General features: G+C 38.9%; 1 protein-coding gene across 1 annotated transcript; it reads left to right on the forward strand.

The window, feature by feature from the left end:
* Positions 1–11,723: 11,723 nt before the first annotated feature.
* LOC125562987 lies at positions 11,724–17,554 on the forward strand. Its single transcript, XM_048727448.1, has 3 exons — positions 11,724–11,753; positions 16,373–16,423; positions 16,610–17,554. Exons 1-3 carry the CDS (start codon positions 11,724–11,726, stop codon positions 17,552–17,554), a joined length of 1,026 nt encoding a protein of 341 aa, XP_048583405.1.
* The last annotated feature ends 1,302 nt before the right edge of the window (positions 17,555–18,856 follow it).

Genomic DNA, 18,856 nt, shown 5'->3' on the forward strand with positions numbered 1-18,856 from the left:
CCGGGTCAAGCTTGTGCCCCTGCTGACCGATTTCAAATTTCTCTACCAAGTAGCGCTTTTGGTCTTCTGAGAAGCGAGAACTCTTTTACCCTGATTTAAGCGCCCATCCCTGTCCCAGCATGTTAGGTTGACTGCCCCTCTCTAGGGTGGCAGGTAGTTGGGGCTGTGCCTGGCTTCCATGAAGCATCTCGCCGTACCTCCTCTTTGCCCTGTCTATAAGTGTACACTTTTCGGTATGTATGTCGCATTTACCGTATAGAAGATGTTTCTCGGGAGAACTGTACCTCTGATACGACTTTTGGCATCCATCTTTGGGGCAAGAGAACAAAGGTTGGGATTCTGGTGCTGCTTGTTGGGGGGCTGATGCTATATGTTCGGATGTGGGCTCCGAAGTTTCTGTGTGGCTCGCAATTTGCCGCTTTGTGACCTCAACGAAGTCGCCATCGCTAAAGCCGTCCTTGAACTGCGGAATAGTGGTGGGAACTACAAAAAGAAAAACAAAGAAATCAAAAGACGCTGCTCATTTCACTTCCATAAAGACCTTTCCCATCTTTTTTATGATATTAGCGACAATCAAGACACTGAAATATATGCTTGCACCAGGCATTGGGATGTTGCGGAGCTAATATATTTACCGCTGTTTTCAACTACGTTTTGTTTCCGTAAGAAAATCCTCATAATAATACCTTGCAAGCTAGCCAGTGGAATACTTTTGCCCTCCCCTATTCCGTAGGCTTTCCACACTGTCACATCTGTGTCTGTGTAAGTGAAGTTGTTTGCACTAATTGTTTGCACTAATTCGACAGCTGAAAAGCGTTTCTTATAGGTTTACAAACCTGCGTTATCCTGTCTGAAAGCAGCTGTGGTTATCTCAGGGTGTTCTTTCTTTACAGTTGCCAGAATGTGTGCCATGATCGCAACTACAGCGTTCCCATCCTGTTAACAATTAGTCACTATGTGAACAAACGTTTGGTGCTGCAATTCACCCTCCTCCGATCGCCTTAGTACAACGCTTATGTGCCACGATATCCCTCTCTTGCCAAACCAGTCGGCTTGAGTCTCTCTGTACTTTTCTGGCAAATACTTCATCGCCCAGTCCTGCCAGACCATGATATTTGAGCTGCAGAGGTTGTTGATGGTGTCAATGCAGCACTTGTCTTGCTGGACCGACCTCAGTTGATGCGCTTTCCACAATTCTATTGCTTTGATGGACTGCTGCAACGAAAACGCCATGTCATCTCGCTCTTCCTGGGTCATGGTACTTGCTTCGTTTAAGGCGACTTCAATATCACAGAGAACAGAATGTATGCTTTCACACGAAGCACAGGCGTCTTCGTGATGATGGTCGTCACACGTCTTGACGAAGCAATCGATAGTTGGGTGGCTTGGGGCGTATGCAAAGCAATGGTCTGCAACAGATGACTCATTGATGTGCGTCCTAAAAGAAAACGTTTCCTTTCAGAACCCTTATATTCATATTTAAGAATACAGTCGAACAAAAAAATAAAATAAAAAATCTAGACGCGATAGTCCTATGGCGGGAAAATTTTGGGAAGGAAGCGGGGGCCGCCATACGTCCTTTCTCCTGTATGAAATAGAAAGAGAGTGTTGGGAAGGGGATAACAGGGGCTGTACCTTATAGTCAGACTTGATGTATTGCTTGCCTGTTTTCAGGGCAGCACGACATGTGTGGCTCCATTCGCCTGACTTCTCTCGACCGTCAAGCCTATCCACGATGGAGGCGAGGATATCGAACGCTTTTGCACCATCCGCAGACTTGTAGTCAAGACCATGCAGGAAAGTCCGGACAGTAGCATGACACGCTGTCAAGATTCGTGCCATGGTTGACTGGCTTAGAGGTGTTATTTCTTCTTCTTTACAGTACTCCGTGTACTGATCCATAATTCGTTGGGGAATCATCGCTCGGATAACGTTTGGCACCTCCAAGGTTTCTCCATTTGACAAACGCAGATGACGCTGTCCAAACGGCAGATCTTGTAGAATATGAGAGCTTGTGATAAAGCTCAGAAATCTGTCCAGTTGTGATTCGTTCACTTTCATTCTCGGACTCTTCGGTTGAGGGACCGGTGCACCGCGACCATGTTGAAGAATGTGTTTCTTTGATGCCTTGAACTTATGCTCGATGAGGCCTGGAATGAAGCTTTGCATTTCTTGGAATGACACGAGATCAGCCATAATAGCTAACACTTGTCTTCTGGTGTCCCAACTTGATGCATGTTGGTAAGGCTCGGCTAGCGCTTCGAGGTATTTTCGGTCAACGGAACGTTGCCCAGTTGGTATTCCAAGCCTCTTTTCGACATTTTTGGTTTCTACAACGGCATTCCACAAGCTTCCTGCATCGTTAGGAGTTATCACTTCTAGGCAGGAGACAATAGCAGCTGTAGCTCTGTCTACGTACACATTTTGTCGACGTTTTGTGAGATGGCCAAATGGCTGTTGTGGTTTTCCCGGGACTGTCACGTTCTCCCCACAACAGTCTAACAGCTCGTTCAGTTTTCTACGCCGGCCGGCTAGTGTATCTATACCGACGATTCCACTGCTGCTGCTACTACTGTCCTCACAACCAAACAACCCTGGGCTTGATTTTTCATCTTCTGTTTCCAGCTTACTGAATGCGTTCGTCAAATCATTTATGTCCTGTTCAAGAAAAACAAGAATATTATAGCACTTGAGGGAAATAAGCGTTTTATCATCTGATTACAGTGTCTATTGCCTCTTGTTCTTCTGATGATATAGAAGGCGCTGGGTTTTCAAATGATGATATGTTTTGACTTTTTTTTTCCATGAGAAACAGTGCTTCAGGTTGAACTGGGCCTGGCGTGGATGCGTGCTGAGGCAGTAGTTCTTCACAGGGCGACTCAACTTCGTTTTCTTTGGTGCCAAGCCTCTTACGGCACCTCCTGCATATAGCTGAAAAACCAAAAACAACAACAATTCTAACAATAGTTAGAATCGTAGGAATTTGTGTGTCATTTTTATTGTTGTTGTTGTTGTTTAATTAAAGAACCCCCTTCCCGCCAGCGTCGCCACCAAACACTTTCTTTAGCATTTTTAAAAGATAAATATAACACTCCTCCCGCCAGCTGCGGATGGATTCGAAGCGCCGCACATTATCACATTATTACCAAAACATTAATGAAAATATATGGAGGAAGGGGGGGGGGGGGGGGGGGTGGCTCGGTAATTAGGCAAGGTCCATACTTACGCATTCCAATAGATACTATTTGACCGGTTAGTTGCCACAGACATTTAGACATTGCTCGTGTTATTCCGCGATCTGCCTTTGGGTTTTTAGCTTTGTGTGAAGCCCACCCGTCAGGAGTCGCACACTTCCTTCTGCTTGTGATCCATTTTGTGCCAAACTTGTGCAGAACAAGTGTGTTTTATCTTTATTAATATTCGCGGGGAAGACAAAGGGGTTGACGTTAGAAGTGGGGTTTACGTTAGAAGGATTTATTGGGCCGTATCACGTTAAATTTGGGCATTTTGATTGAGTAAAGTTTTGCTTGTGCTGTTTTTTTTCTGAGGAGAAAATAGGGGGAGGGGGAGGGGACTCATTTTTTTTTTACCTTATACGTGTTACAGACACGCCCAGATATTCTAGACCACACGCAATGTGAGGGCAAATTGACCCAAATTGTTCATAATAGTAGGTATTGTGAGAATGTTTTCCCCACGGCCATTTCTAAAATTAAAATAAATCATACTACAATATTATTTATTAATACCAAAACAGGTTGGTTTTACCTACGACTTACAAAATCCCTTGTTGTTTTTACCTAACACGCATGAAAGACGCTTTTGATTCTCATATGCTTTTTCATTAAATGTTTTCAATGTTTTCCCAAGAGTGTTAATATCGACATCCAGAAATCCCGGACAAACTTTGTATGTGAAGTATGTAAATTAGAATCTCAACACTTGCAAAAAGAAGAATTGAAATTTTTGCTCGTGAAGGGAAAGTGCTACAGAGTTTTGAGTTCCTCTAGGTTATTTCCTAAGCGCTCGCTTGTTATTCTTCCCTAGATAATCAGAAAAGTAAACACACATCAGTTGACAAACGCAAAACGAAGTCGCAAAGGCGCGTAAATATGATCGGGCACAGGGAAAGGGCAACCCCTTTTCCTTTGTCTTCTAGAATGCGGTCTTTTTATTTAGAAATCTTTAAAAATATTTTTGCATATGTCTATTGCCAGCGAAACAACCCTCTCTTTGCCCTCTCTATCTTCAAAACATAGCTTCACGCCCATATGGTGCTGGCCGATGGCTAGCCTTTCGGATGAGCTAGCTTGGATAGCAGGCCGCGCACTGCTGGTAAACGAATTTTTTTCGAAACAATGCTGTTGAGATAGATAAGAGAAACAAAGAAGATCACTGTTTTTTTTAGTAACTATAATTAGAAACTGTCCTGTTGTCCTTACCAACCGCGTGAGCATATCATTATGATACAGTAAGTCCTGTAAATAGCTAAAGCTCCAAACGCCACAAACACCTAGCCTATGCTACCTGCATAAGCAGAGCCATTTGATACCTTTTTTAAATACTGAAGCAACCTTGGACGTATACACACCTGCTCTTGCAAGGAGAAGTTCTGGCTCGGTCCGGAGTCGCGCCAAATCAAAGACGCGCAAAAAGCGCAAATACCCTCTAACATCTTTATCGCAAGCATCAAGTGTAATGTACTGCTGGTATTTTTGGATTTGCAGCACTTGGGCCGCACTCGCCTCCGACCAACGCCGAGAAGGCACACGTGCAGCCGGCTTGAACGTCCATTCTTGAAAGCTCTTTCTCAAACTATCCGCATCTCCGTCAAGATTGGAACAGAGCCAAATAGGGGGGTGTATGCATTCATTCATATTACAATTATCATAAGAATCATAGTTATATCACAGGACCTTTATATAAGTTTCAATCGAACATATCGCAAAAAGCAACCAATAGACAAAGTAGAGAAAAAAATATTTTTTATTGATTTGTACAATGAAGGCCGGTTCGGGCTTCTTGTGGTTCTGTAACGCAATCTCTGTCGCCGATATCTTCAGTGTGTTTTGGTTCATTTCCCGGCTGTGAGGGCGATCAAATACGTATCAGAGGTCATCTTCAAGCACAAATACGGAGTCTGGACCGGTTGCTGGTTACTTCAGACTCGTAAAGTATTCTGAATACTCTTGCTTGCGCTTCCAGTTCAATTCGAAGTGATTGTATTCAACGATCCTCACCGATGTCTACGAAACGGAACTGGAATTTCTTTCAAGAACATTTCGTTAAACACTTAAGGCTGGATCAAGATGCTTGATTTCTACTTTTATGTACTTCGTGTGACTCTCTGTTAGATATCTCTGAGGATTAGTTAACTATTTATTTTTGTTTTCCCTTTTAAAAGCCTTCTCCATGAACTACCGTGTAAATTCAACATGGCGGAAAATTGGTGAGAGTACTGTGTGTTTCAAGGCCTCCCAAAATTCGAGGTTTTAAGTGCCCAGAAAAATAAATACATATTTGCAAAGGAAAAACAGTGCTTTATAGGAATTTTGTGTAGAAATTGGCCGAAAGCATGTAACAGAGTGCGAAAATCGATGTCGAATTTGGCACAATTTTTGTTACTCTAGTTTTTAGGGTACAATGATAAATACATAAAAATTTCTAAAATATTGTGTACACTTTGAAGAATCCATTGCTTCCCATTAAAATACCCCCAATATAGTGGACAATCATTATACATATGAAACTCGTTGTATCGTGATTTAAATCATGATGCGGAGTCAAGTTTTCAGGTGCAATTTTAGCCAAGAAATGACCGCAAAATAGCCGCAAATGCGACCATGCCGTGTTTTGTCCAAAATTAAAATCGCTGCGAACTTTTTATCATATCTTTGTGAAAAGCTCATCCAGGCGACCTTTTTGAGGGATTTTGAAAAAAATGTGAAATTCATTTTCGGTAAGTGAAAAGTTATCCTTACAGATTATCCCTCTTTAAAAGCTATGCGAATGTTCATAAGAACGTAAACTAGAATTCTACATGTCTGAAACATCGATTTCTATTTTATTTGCGCTTATTTGCTTATTTATTTGATACCCACGAAGCATTGCGGGTTACGATACACATATTCCGAGTGTAACTTTTTTTTAAATAGGTCTATTTTGCGATTAGTGTGTTTATCATTTTTAAGCGTACAAATATTAGTATCCCATAAACAGCGGTCGGTTGCCAAGACAGCATTTGCCATTCGCTGTTTACATGAATTCCTTTTTTTTATAAAAACAAAACAACCTCTTCTATAGACAAATAGCATAATATGATTTGATTTGCATGCAAGACATAAATAGTACCTTTGGCGACTGCCAGCTCACTCACTAGAATACAGATAAAACGGTCTCTGATGCCAGGGAACACAACCTATCAAGAGTATATTAATCTGAACAAAATCCGACTTCTATTTCACTTTCCACTTTCTTGTCGTCCTGCGAAATATACGAATTTCTCCAAGTACGACCAATTGCCTCCATTCAAATCTTATTGGATAAGGGCAGTAAGACTGATAAGGTTCCCTAGGAACCTCGGCAAAGGTGACGTTAAACCAATTTGTCTTTACTAAACTCCAGTACTCTCTCAGCTGTTCAGGGTAGGCCTGGTGAATGCCCAGAAGCCTTGTGCAGAGATCGCTGTTTTTTAGGGATGATTTAGAATCGAGCGAATTCACATGCGACAGTATCGTGTTGTCAGCGAAAAACGTCACTTCCAATCCATAACTCGCCACGGCAATAATCCACAATCCAATCGCTTGGTCCCCAAACGGGTGGCACTGTAATGTTTAGTTTAGTTTAGTTTGACAAAATCTCGATCGATACAAGAGACCTTCGTCGGTCCACTGGGAACCACGTTCACAGTGAAACATCCCCAGACTAGGAGCTTTTCTTGCATTCTGAAGCGGATATCGAAGTTTAAATGCTCCAAACAAATGACATATATCGCCGTCAGTTTTAAGGATAAATTTAAAATCAATTTTTTTCTAAAGCCAAAAACAGCATCCACAATAAGCGATAGGTAAATCGCACTCCACCTTTTAAGGGGAGAAATTCCAAGTCGCCATACTTCGCTTTCTCTAGCTGCAAAGCCAGGGTTTCATTCTTACTTATTGCAAGTCCATCCGTAAAAAAACGCATCCCTATCTCCGAGTAGTGATCGAGTGTTTTTAACCAAGTTTCTCTGATAGCTGTCCGCCGGTCTGTACGTTTAGGTGCTGTTATTATTCCCATAAAAACCGTCACCTTTATCTTTTTGATAAAATCCGCACTTGAAGTTGAGTTCTCAGCTCGTTCTTCCCTGTCGTTAGTCTTATTGGAAAATGGCTTTTTCGATCTAGGTGACGTTTTATTTCTCATCCAAGGTTGCGCTCTGTAATCACCACACAGACAAAAGAAGAATATAGATGACACCCCAAATAAACAAATAACCAACGAAGTACTGATACTTCATTTTGAAAGAGCCCGCATATCGACTCATAGTTTTGCTACTTTTCTAAAACTTCAACCTCAGGCAAGTTTTTTATCGTCAATCACAAAAATGTAGATCCGCCTTAAAAGGGAAGGTGTCGTGAATACTCAATGCAAATTCTCTACTTGTTTTTGTACGGATAAGCACGGGGTCTACTCAACTCAACGCATTGCTTATCAAGCATGTACTTTGAACTTTATTTGTGAATATCAATTAGATCACGAAGTCTTCATCAAAACTTCTTCCAAATACATATGTCTTACTCTTTTTTGCGTCTTTTCATGTTTGAAGCACTTATGTTATACCCCTGCGTCGAATTGTTTTCAGAAATATTCGGGTTTTTTAAAAAGCACATGCCTAATAAGCAATGCGTTGAGTTGAGTAGACCCCCTGTGCTTATCCGTACAAAAACAAGCAGAGAATTTGCATTGAGCATGCACGACTTCCCTTTTAAGAGCGATAATAGGAGACAAAGCAGCTGCGAACTTACTCGGATATGACGCTTTCTGTTGGAGTTGATCAAACTACATAGCTGCAACTGAAATCAAGATGCCGAAAATTTACAGAAAACACACAATAACAATCTTTGCAGCAATCTTTGTTATTCTGGTCGTAGTCCAACTGTCACAGATGATGTTTTCATTAACAAGAACTAAGGCATTAAGAAAATTTATTACACCTTGCTAAATTCGCTTTCCTGAACCATTTCTTAACATTCTTCTCTGTATCTGATATATTGTACTTTTGATTTCATTTTCAGAATTATGTAAAGTATCAAGAAGGGTGCCTTCGGCAACATCTTGCCCAATGCATGGACGTATTCGCAAACGATACAGTGAGTCTATTCATAGCTTTAGATCAACACCCAAGCACCCGCATTACGAATACACTTTAAGATGGCGCGCGCGTATTGTTTTCAATTTCTTTATGAAATTTAACCATTTTCTAACGCGCTGTTATGCACTCAGTTTAAGCGCGATTTTGAATTTAGTTTTAAATCCTGACAGGCTAAGTTTCACAGATTGCAACTGTTCGCCTTTTAGGCCTAGATGAAAAGCTGATTGCAAAATAATCGCATTTCTCAAAAAACAGTTTACAGTCACCCACAAACCGTGTCGTCCACAACCAACTCGTCCACAAAATTGAGTCAACTCGTCCACAAGTATAGTAGAGTCAACTCGTCCACACATAGTTTTCACAAAAAAGTAGCCTCGTAGCATAAGTGTGTCATATAAAAACGTTTAACTGTGAAAAAGAGAGTCTTTTTAACTTCATATGCACAGTTTTTCGGAACACCAATTCGACATAAAACATTGCATTAAAACGAACCCTTACGAACCCCACGTAACTAGCACCGAATTAATCCCTGGAATACGTAGATTAAGGATTGTGTAGTTATTTTTATGCGATTTCAGTGAAGCGGCTTAAGATTAGCGATGTCTTACTCGCCGCTTCGAGACCGTGTGTGTTTGACAAGAAAACACTGCCGACACACATTCAATACGAAAACTTCGCTCTTATTTCTTTAATACATCATGAACCCCTACGTAAATAGCACCGAATTAATCCCTGGAATACGAAGATTAAGGATTGTATAGTCGTTTTTGTGCGATTTCAGTGATGCGGCTAAGATTAGTAATTTTTTTTTCACGCCGCTTCGAGACCGTTGTGTTGTTTGACAAGAAAACACTGCCGACACACATTCAATACGAAAATTTCGCTCTTATTCCTTTAATACATCATAAGCCCCTACTTAAATAGCACCGAATTAATCCCTTGAATACGTAGATTAACGATTGCGTAGTTATTTTTATGCGATTTCAGTGAAGCGCCTAAGATTAGCGATTTTCACGCCGCTTCGAGACCGTTGTGTTGTTTGACAAGAAAAATGAGGATCAATTAAAATTCCTCCTAGAAAAATGGGTGCTATTTTGTTATCTTCAATATTAAAAACAGTAGACAAATACATATCACATTCCTATACATTAATAAGTATATCAGCAAATCACACTATCGTAGTGGATTTGACGTAGAAATGAAACTGGGATATTCCAAGACTTTCTGTAATATCCTTGAATATCTCACGATATTCATCTTAGAACATCCTGCGATTTTCTAGGATATTCTAGATACAAGGTGTGAATTTTCACGGTAAATTTGGACCGATATTCCAGGATATTCTAGAATACACCAAAAACTGGAAATCGACTCTGCCAAATTTTCGTCTTTAATAAGACTTCTTCAGGGCAGACAATTTGAAAAGAAAATTTGGCAGAGTCGATTTCCAGTTTTTGGTGTATTGTATTCATTGTTCTTGTGCGAGATCGCGTTAGTTTGGGCTTTTTGATTCTATTCCAGGATATTCTAGGATATCTCAAAAGGCATAGTCTTACTTTAAACAGGATTTTCTACGATATTCTGGAATATCCAATTGGATATAATGCGATTTTTTGGAATATGCATTAATGTGGCAGGGAATGCATAGATGCGTTGTTCCTTTTGCGATAAAAAACGATATTCTTTGACAATATTGGATTTTCTTTGATTTAAGTGAATGCATAATCGGATATTATAAGATTTTTCGGAATTGAAGGAAATTGAGGTTATTGTTATTGACATATTGTCATTTTGCAGAATATTATACGCTTTTCTTGGATATCCGGTAATTTATTACAAATAGCTAGCAATATTTTCCAGCAAATAGTTTTATTTTTAGAATACAGAACAAATTTACAATTATCTCAAAATTTGATAATCAACTTTATAATTTTCGGATACAACGTGAACAGTGACTTCAATAACGTTATAGAAATCAGCAAAAATCGTTAAAAGACAAAACCAAATTCGGCAAAAAGTTGGTATACAACAAAAAGTGCAAGGCAAGCTAAAATATCTCTATGATTACAAAACCTACTAAAGCGAACATTTTACACCAACAATGGACATTTCACTTAGCTTTACTGAATACTTTTTTGTTTTTGTCTTTTAAGGATTTTTGCTGATTTCTAATCAGCTGGTCCATTTTCTCATCAGTCATTCCGTAATTTCCCCTCCCTGCACCTGCAAAAATAATGGTAGTTGCAGTTGAGTAAGTGATATCTTTTGTGAATTTCCATAAAATAACTGTATCTGGTTGCTGGTCCAGGGCATCCCTCTGGACCTTCCCTTCCCCTTCAGTGTGCACCGCATGAGCTCTTCTTCGGTAAAGAGGTCTGACAGGAGACTCTTCACCCCTTCCAGGGGCTTTGACAGATATTTAATTTTCTGCTTTTGTTGTGACTGTAAAGAATAAATTGAACAATTAATTGGAAACAGCTAAAATCGGTGTATAAGCAATCAGGCATGTATATAGTCTATACGAGTTCTCTGTTCCGGTTATATTGTTTGTTTGATGTTTTATAGACGTACCACTGGACTGGGCTGATCCTCTGCAGGAACATCTGTGTAAACCTATAAAAAATACAAAAAAAGAACACTTAATATTCTTTATGTGATAACAGCGGAGAGGACTACTTGCTGATAGTGTTATATTCACTGCATTTGGCTACTAATATATGATACATAATTAACAAAATCATAACATCCAGGCCGGGCAGGAGAAAAGTACCGAATGACATAATTTGAATTTGTACCTAAATATTTAATATGTTTGAGAGCCAGATTCCTCATATCCAGGGAGTGGATTCAGAATATCGAAGCCGCCGTTTAACCAACAACAACCATTTCGTTTTTGTCATAAGTATTGCAAATTCATCATAATCACACGGTGTAAACTCACCTTGAGTTTTCTTTGCAGGTTTTTTACCTCTTGTTTAAGTTTAAGCACTTTGAACCAGACAAAAGCACTTAAAATTAAGCGCGTTTTGCCGGGACAATTCCTCAACCCAACATAAACCACTGACACTGCTTTGTGTTTGGCATAAGAGAAGTTTATTATAAAATCACTACAAACTGATAAATTAAAAACTAAAATAATAATAATAAACCTCTCTGCCACCCTTCACACAAAGCCCAGGGTGGGAAGCGCGTTTTGCCGGGACGATCGGTGTAATTACCGCTCGGGTCTACAGTATTCTTAAGTGTTTACTTTACGTTACTTCTAGGTAAATAACATTACATTAACACTAATATACTATTTTAGCAAAGTATTATCAATTGTGTGAAGGGAAATACACTAACACAAACATTCACGTAAGGGATGCGAAGAATGCATTTAATATTTTGTGGAGCATTCCAGGTAACCCTTCGATCAACTAATCCCAATACCTGTCAGAAGAATGACAACAATAAAAGCAAAATGCAAAAGTTTGTATCATTTAAGGGCTTGATTTACAATGTTGATACAAGTCTACAGCGGGCCGGAATTAATTTGGTTCTATATGATTATTTATGAGTTTCTTAATAACTGACCTTTACCCACGTGAACCTCGAGGAATATAGCGCAACATCAATCAGAGGGAGGAAATAACCGAATGAACAATTAGCGAAAAAAGGCAAAATTATAACGGGACAGAAACACTCATCGGGTGATAAAAATAAGCAAAAATATAACTGGGCAAAAAAACACTCGGGTGTTAATTAGCAAAAAAATATGACAGAGCAATTCTATGGCTATTCTATTCTATCAGGGGATCGCGTTTAAAACAAAAAAAAACATATTGTGATCATTTTGAGATTCAATGTCCAATTACACGGACGAATCACACCAGTTTTTGAAAAAAAGCCTTCATTGGACCGAATATTCAGAAAAATTTCTGGGAATTAAAATCCAAAAATATATCTCCTTTCATGCATTACATATTGGTGCACCCACCATTTACCATATAGTGGCCTTGTTGTTGGTGGCCTACTCCAAAATAAATGCAATGAAGAAAAAAACAGATTGATTTTGGAAGCAAATCCTAAAAAAAAAACATCTAAAGCATCACTGACAGTGCTAAAATGCTAACTTCTAATTTCAAACCAAACCCTTTCATTGATCTATGTTTGCGGTAGAGAGGAAGCAAAGAATATCAATTGACTAAAAAATAGTCGACGGGGGAGGAGATATAAAGGGAATTGACTCAACTTGAAAGGTTTGTTGAAAAAAATATAACAGTAATGAAAATAATTTTATTGAGCATTTCCCCTTTTCCATTATCTTAACCCTTTCATCACCACAGGCCTCTAAAGAGGCCATGTCTATGCTATCCAAGCTATGTGAACAGAATTCTATTATCGAAAAAGAACAAGGTTGTTGCTAGTGTTATAAAGTTTAAGTATCTTGCCCTAAAAAACCCTTCCCTTAATAAAAGTTCCATTAATGTACATTTGTAAAGCTACATTCTGACAAGCTTTGTCCTTGCGAAGAACAAGTAATTGATGAAACAGAATTTCAAAGATAGAATATAGTGTCAGACACAATTTTAGATAAGATGCAATACTGAAGTTTTAATGTATTATTTTGAGTGGTGATTTTCTATCCCCATGGGAATTAATATCTACAAATATACATCCAGTAATGCATTATATTTTGGTGTTTTTAGAAACCCTGGATCCAACCATTCCAATAAAATAAATCCAAACCTTTAAAATAAATGTAATGGAAAAAAAGACTTGGAAAGGAAATCCTAAAAAGAAGATATAAGTGAAAGTACTAAATGAAAATTTCCAATTTAAAAATCAGATCTGTTTGTTAATTTATTTTTGGTGTAGAGGGGAAATAGCAAAGAGCATCAATTGCATAAAAATAGTCAACAGGGAGAAGGAAAAGGAAGAAATATGACTCATCTTTAAATGTTTGAAAAGAAAATATAATAACAATAATGTGATAATTATATTCAGTACTTACCTAAAATATCCCTTTTCCCATTATCTTTAGGTTAATAGAAAACTGTTTTCGTTACAGATTTATTATTTAAAAAGCAAAATTATGTTTTTAGTTTTATATAATATAAGTATCTTGTTCTAAAAAAACCTATTGAGTGTGTACTGCTGAATAAATTAGTAATGCCCTAGTCATTTGAGCCCCCTCCCTTATGGTCCTGGGGAAGTCAGGGGTTAATGTGGGGTTTTCGATTACTTTTTAACCAGAATATATCAAGAGGGGTGGTGGTATTGACTGTTTTTGACTCTTAACTTGGAAACAGGCTTTTATTAAAGTGTGTGGGGGTGTCAAATGACTAGTGAATAAGAACTCCCTACTGTTATCTTTTAAGACATGGTTTTCAATTCTCATGTCTCCCAGTCTTTAGCATTTATCCCCCACCCTTTCCTGGGACCATGTGTGTGGGGGTATCAAATGACTAGTGAATAAGAACTCCCTACTGTCTTTCATACATGTCTTTCAAGACATGGTTTTCAATTCTCATGTCTCACAGTCTTTAGCATTTATCTTGGCCCTCAGGTAGTTCCTGGTTCATAAAAGAGTGACATTTCTTTCAAGACAATCTTTTCATCAAGACATTTATAATCTGACTAATTTCCACAAATATTTAAAAAAAATAAACACATGAGATGTAAGATGCAGACAATTACAATACATATTGGTAATAGGGGTTGAATTTTGTTTTGTTTTTATCCTCGGTAAGGAAAATTTCTCTTGTAAGTTGAAAAAGTTGCTGTATCTTCTAAGGATATGTATCTTTTTAGGACTAAGAGCACAGGATATAAAGACAAGAACGGTCTTATCTACCAGTATATGACAAATTCAACACGATATTGGTTAGCCTTTATGAAATATTTCAACAGAATCAAGAATAAAGATATAACAAAGAATGCCAAAACAAAAGGTGTTATGCTCATTCTCAAAGCAAGCAAAAAGGACAACAAAAAGCCCAATAACTGTCATATCCTCAATAGACAATACAAATCGACGTCTGAAACTCACCTTGAATTTTGTCGCTTTCTTGTGGTTGTGTTCGCTTTTCAATGTGAACTATTACTTACTTAAATTTACTAGCAAAAACCAGACATATCCTTTCAAAAATCTTGGCGTGAATGAATGTTAGTAGATCTCCTCTAGTTGACTTTATCCTTAAGTCACAACATTTGAGGCAAAAAGAAATAATCAACGCATGACAAGAACTTTTCCCTTGCTCTGTGCTTGTATTTAGCCGCCATTACGGGGCCGAGTGAAGCCTGGGAGTTGCGCGGCTGACTGACTGGCTGGCTGGCTGGCGAGTGACACCACAGGGTACCCGCGCAATGACCACAAAACCAAGTCGCATAGTTAAACCATATTTCTATACCTATGGAGCTCCGCTATAATTCATCTACTTGTCGACTCAATACTAAAAACAATGACTAAAAACCAATATAATTGATGATGTGCCTTACCATGTATGTAGTTGTAGCTCTATTTTTTTTTTCTTTTATAGAATTTCGATCAACCACGGGAACTAAGATACTTTGTCAGTTAATTCTGAATAAAATAAACAAAAATTCATCCGCTACTTTTGTTGAATATTGCACTCAGCGAATAAAATATTTCAACCTTTATGCCTCCTAGCCTGTGGGGTTAAGTTCGGCTGACAACGCAGGCTATATGCCTCCCTGCCTTCCAATTCAAATTCCTTTAATGTAGTTGCCTATATTCCTTTTGATTGAAAACCCTAGCGACAAGCCGAGCCCTTTTGCAGTAGGTCACGATATCGCACTTTGTGCCTCAAAACATTGCATTTTGTGTCACATTTTTCTGCCCTTTTTAAAACACTTAAGTCTGTCGTTCACAACATTTAACTATGTGCTTATAACATGGCACTTTTGTCTAGTGCATAAAATATTGAACTTTGTGCTTCATAACATGGTATTTGTGTCTTAAAAAAAATCCCACCATTTGCCGAATGCGCAAATTAAGATTTAAAGACACAAAGCTTGCTTGCAGGCGGTACTCGGTGTTATATCACCGCGTAAAACCCGCTCCGTTCGATGATCAAACGCCATCTTGTATTTTGAGCCTAGCGGTGCCTTGGGGCAGAGCGCAAAACGGCGCCTCCCCCTAATAAGCACCCCCTTTGAACCAAAACTATTAATAACCGCCTCCCCCGAATAACCGCCTTCCTCTCCCCCCCCCTCCCCAAAGTTTAATGTAACTAAGTAAAATGAGTATTATACAAATATTTAATGAATGAAAGGTTATTGAAAAAAGCTGCTCCAAGTTGTGATAATGCCTGAGAGTCGAAAAATGTAATAAGCGCCGGAGCCCTTAATCCCAGTAATCCCTGCGCACAGGGTCTAGTTTTATTCAGAATTCACTAACAAAGTATCCCAGTTCACGTGGATCAACCACTCATTTGTTTACAATTGAAAATAACCATCCACGTAGTCTGGGTGGCGCAGTTGGCAGAGCGTTGCTCTGTAGTGCTTGTGCCTCTCATCACTGGGTTCTGGGTTCGATTCCCAGTTCCGACGTGTGAGTTGAGTTAGTTGGTCTCCCCTTTGCTTTAAGGGTTTTTCTCCGGGTTCTCCAGCTTTTCTCCTTCCACAAAACTAACAATTTCGATCTTAAATGTGATCGTGGTCAGGCATGAGTTGTATGGTTGCTGCCTGGGGCGCCTTCCCATGCCTTCAACTCGACCCACGTCTGAATTTGTGCTCTGGCAACCCAGCATCTTGATGCATTGAAAATGATTACCTACTCAAATTAATTTAATTTAATTTTTTTTAATCATTATATTTGTGTGAAATTTCTTAGTTTCTTGTTTTAATTAGACGGTGGATTCTTTATGTCATTCGGTATAGTGCGGGATAATAGGATAGCGGCGTAATTGTCCAGACTACGTTCCTCTGAACGTTAAACGTCACTGACCCCCACCTTTCTCCCCCGAGAGTTTTGGGGTTACTCTAAAAGGTAATGTTTGTGCACTGTGTTTGCAGGTCAACGAACAAGAAGGAGCTGATAACGTTTCAAGGCTGGAGCACGTAGAGGTGAGTATATATGATATCAGACAAATAAAAGGCTTGTGAGCCAACTCGGGAATGCAAGTGTATTTTTCTAGTTATTTTCTTGTGTGTATAACAAAACAAATAACCTAAAAAAATATTTGTTTTAAAAACACTCACAAGGTCTACGCAATTTGAATCTTATTTTTTATTTTTCATTATCATGTTAAGGCCATCGTCCCTTGTGGAGACCCTAAAGCCGGAAGACTACAATTCACGATCCCGCCACTTTTTGACCCGAATCCAATCGTGAATCGCCCAGAATGGACCGAGGCCGTGCTCTCTTTCTCAGAGAGTATCACATTGGTGACTGGGTACCTCGATTTGGGGCCCTTGCCCAAATGGTACGGTACTGCTGATGTCAATACTTACAAAAAATTCATGCTCCGTTTAGGAAAGATTCGGAACCCAATGGTTTTCTTTGTCGATGAACAAGATAATGATATCCAGATGTTTTTAAAAAAGGTGCGCTCGAAGCAGCTAACACTTTTCAAGCCTGTCAAGAGATCGGATTTGTGGGCGTTTGGTTTTCTACAGCCAATTACTCAAATGTTCAGTCTACCATGTTTTCCGAAGATTTATGCTTTGACAACTGTTCCAAACTATGCATGCACTGTTCTTTCAAAATTTGAATTTGTTAAAATGGCGATTGAAGAAAATTTCTTCAAAACAAAATATTTTGCTTGGATGGATGCTGGCTACTGGAGAGATACACCAATTGACGGCCCATACTTCTCGATGGTGCTTCCACCACGATTTAACGACAGTACGGTTGCTATAGTTGAGGTAAAACCACCTAACACAAAACTAACCATGAAAGACATGGTCTGGGGTGCAAGTATCTGGATAGCTGGCGGCTTTTTGATAGGTCGTGGAGATGTGTTTACAAGGTATTGTCACCAGTTTATGGAGTACAGCCACCTGATGCTTAGGGCGGGAATGATGAATTCAGAAGAACAAGTGATCTATGGTATCTACCACGCAGGGAACTATAAGCCCAAAGTGATGATGCAGCTTTATCCTGCAGAAAAACGCTACTTTAACTGGTTCACTTTGGGATTTATGTGTAAAGAAGAGGCCGAGAAGGCTATTTACAAGGCCCCTCCACTGAACTAGAGCAGCGGTCCCCTCATACTTTTTTTCCATGCCTTCATGACTTCGTCCCTTTTTTTATCCACTCTCAAAATCATTCATGTCGCAAATTAACAGATTACCCTCTCTTCTCCTTAGACCAGTAATCAATGTTTGAGGAAAGGACTAGTGGAAATTTTGAAAATTTTGTAAGTCCTAGTTAAAGGCAAAAAGTGGGAATTTTGAATTTTGTACGTAATGCCGTGTAAAATTTGAATTTTAGTCGAAGTAAATAGAACGAGTTACCTGCTGTACTGTCGAGTTGCCTGTTATATGTTTTTATCAGAGTAAATCACTTACAAATGCCTAAAAAGTGAAGCTTAAAAAACGGAGAATACGATATTTCCAGTGCATAATGAGTTACCTGCTGTACTGTCGAGTTGCCTGCTATATGTTTTTATTAAAGTAAATCACGTATAAATACCAAAAAGTGAACATTTAACAACGACGAATACGATATTCCCAGCGCATAACGAGTTACCTGCTGTACTGTCGAGTTGCCTGCTATATGTTTTTATTTAGGTAAATCACGTACAAATTCCAAAAAAGTGAAGCTTGAATGACGACGAATACGATATTCCCCGTGCATAACGAGTTACCTGCTGTACTGTCGAGTTGCCTGCTATATGTTTTTATTAAAGCAAATCACTTACAAATACCAAAAAGTGGACATTAAACAACGACGAATGCGATATTCCCAGTGCATAACGAGTTACCTGCTGTACTATCGAGTTGCCTGCTATATGTTTTCATTAAAGTAAATCACTCACAAATAACAAAAAGTGAACATTAAACAACGACGAATGCGATATTCCCAGTGCAAAACGAGTTAACTGCTGTACTGTCGAGTTGCCTGCTGTATGTCTTTATTAAAGTAAATCACGTACATATACCAAAAAGTGAACATTTAACAACGATGAATACGATATTCAAAGTGCATAACGAGTTACCTGCTGTACTGTCGAGTTGCCTGCTATATGTTTTAAATAAAGATAATCACGTACAAATGCCAAAAAGCAAACATTTGACAACGACAAATACGCTATTCCTGCAGTGTATAACAATTTACTTGCTGTACTATCGAGTTGCCTGCTGTGTGTTTTTATAAGAGTAAATCAGGTACAAGTGCCAAAAATTAAAGCTTTATCAACAACGAATACGATATTCCCAGTGCATAACGAGTTACCTGCTGCACTGTCGAGTTGCCTGCTATATGTTTTTATTAAAGTAAATCACGTACAAATTCCAAAAAAGTGAAGCTTGAATAACGACGAATACGATATTCCC

This window comes from Nematostella vectensis, chromosome 1 (genome assembly GCF_932526225.1).
Source record: "Nematostella vectensis chromosome 1, jaNemVect1.1, whole genome shotgun sequence".
Classification (NCBI taxonomy): Eukaryota; Metazoa; Cnidaria; class Anthozoa; order Actiniaria; family Edwardsiidae; genus Nematostella; species Nematostella vectensis.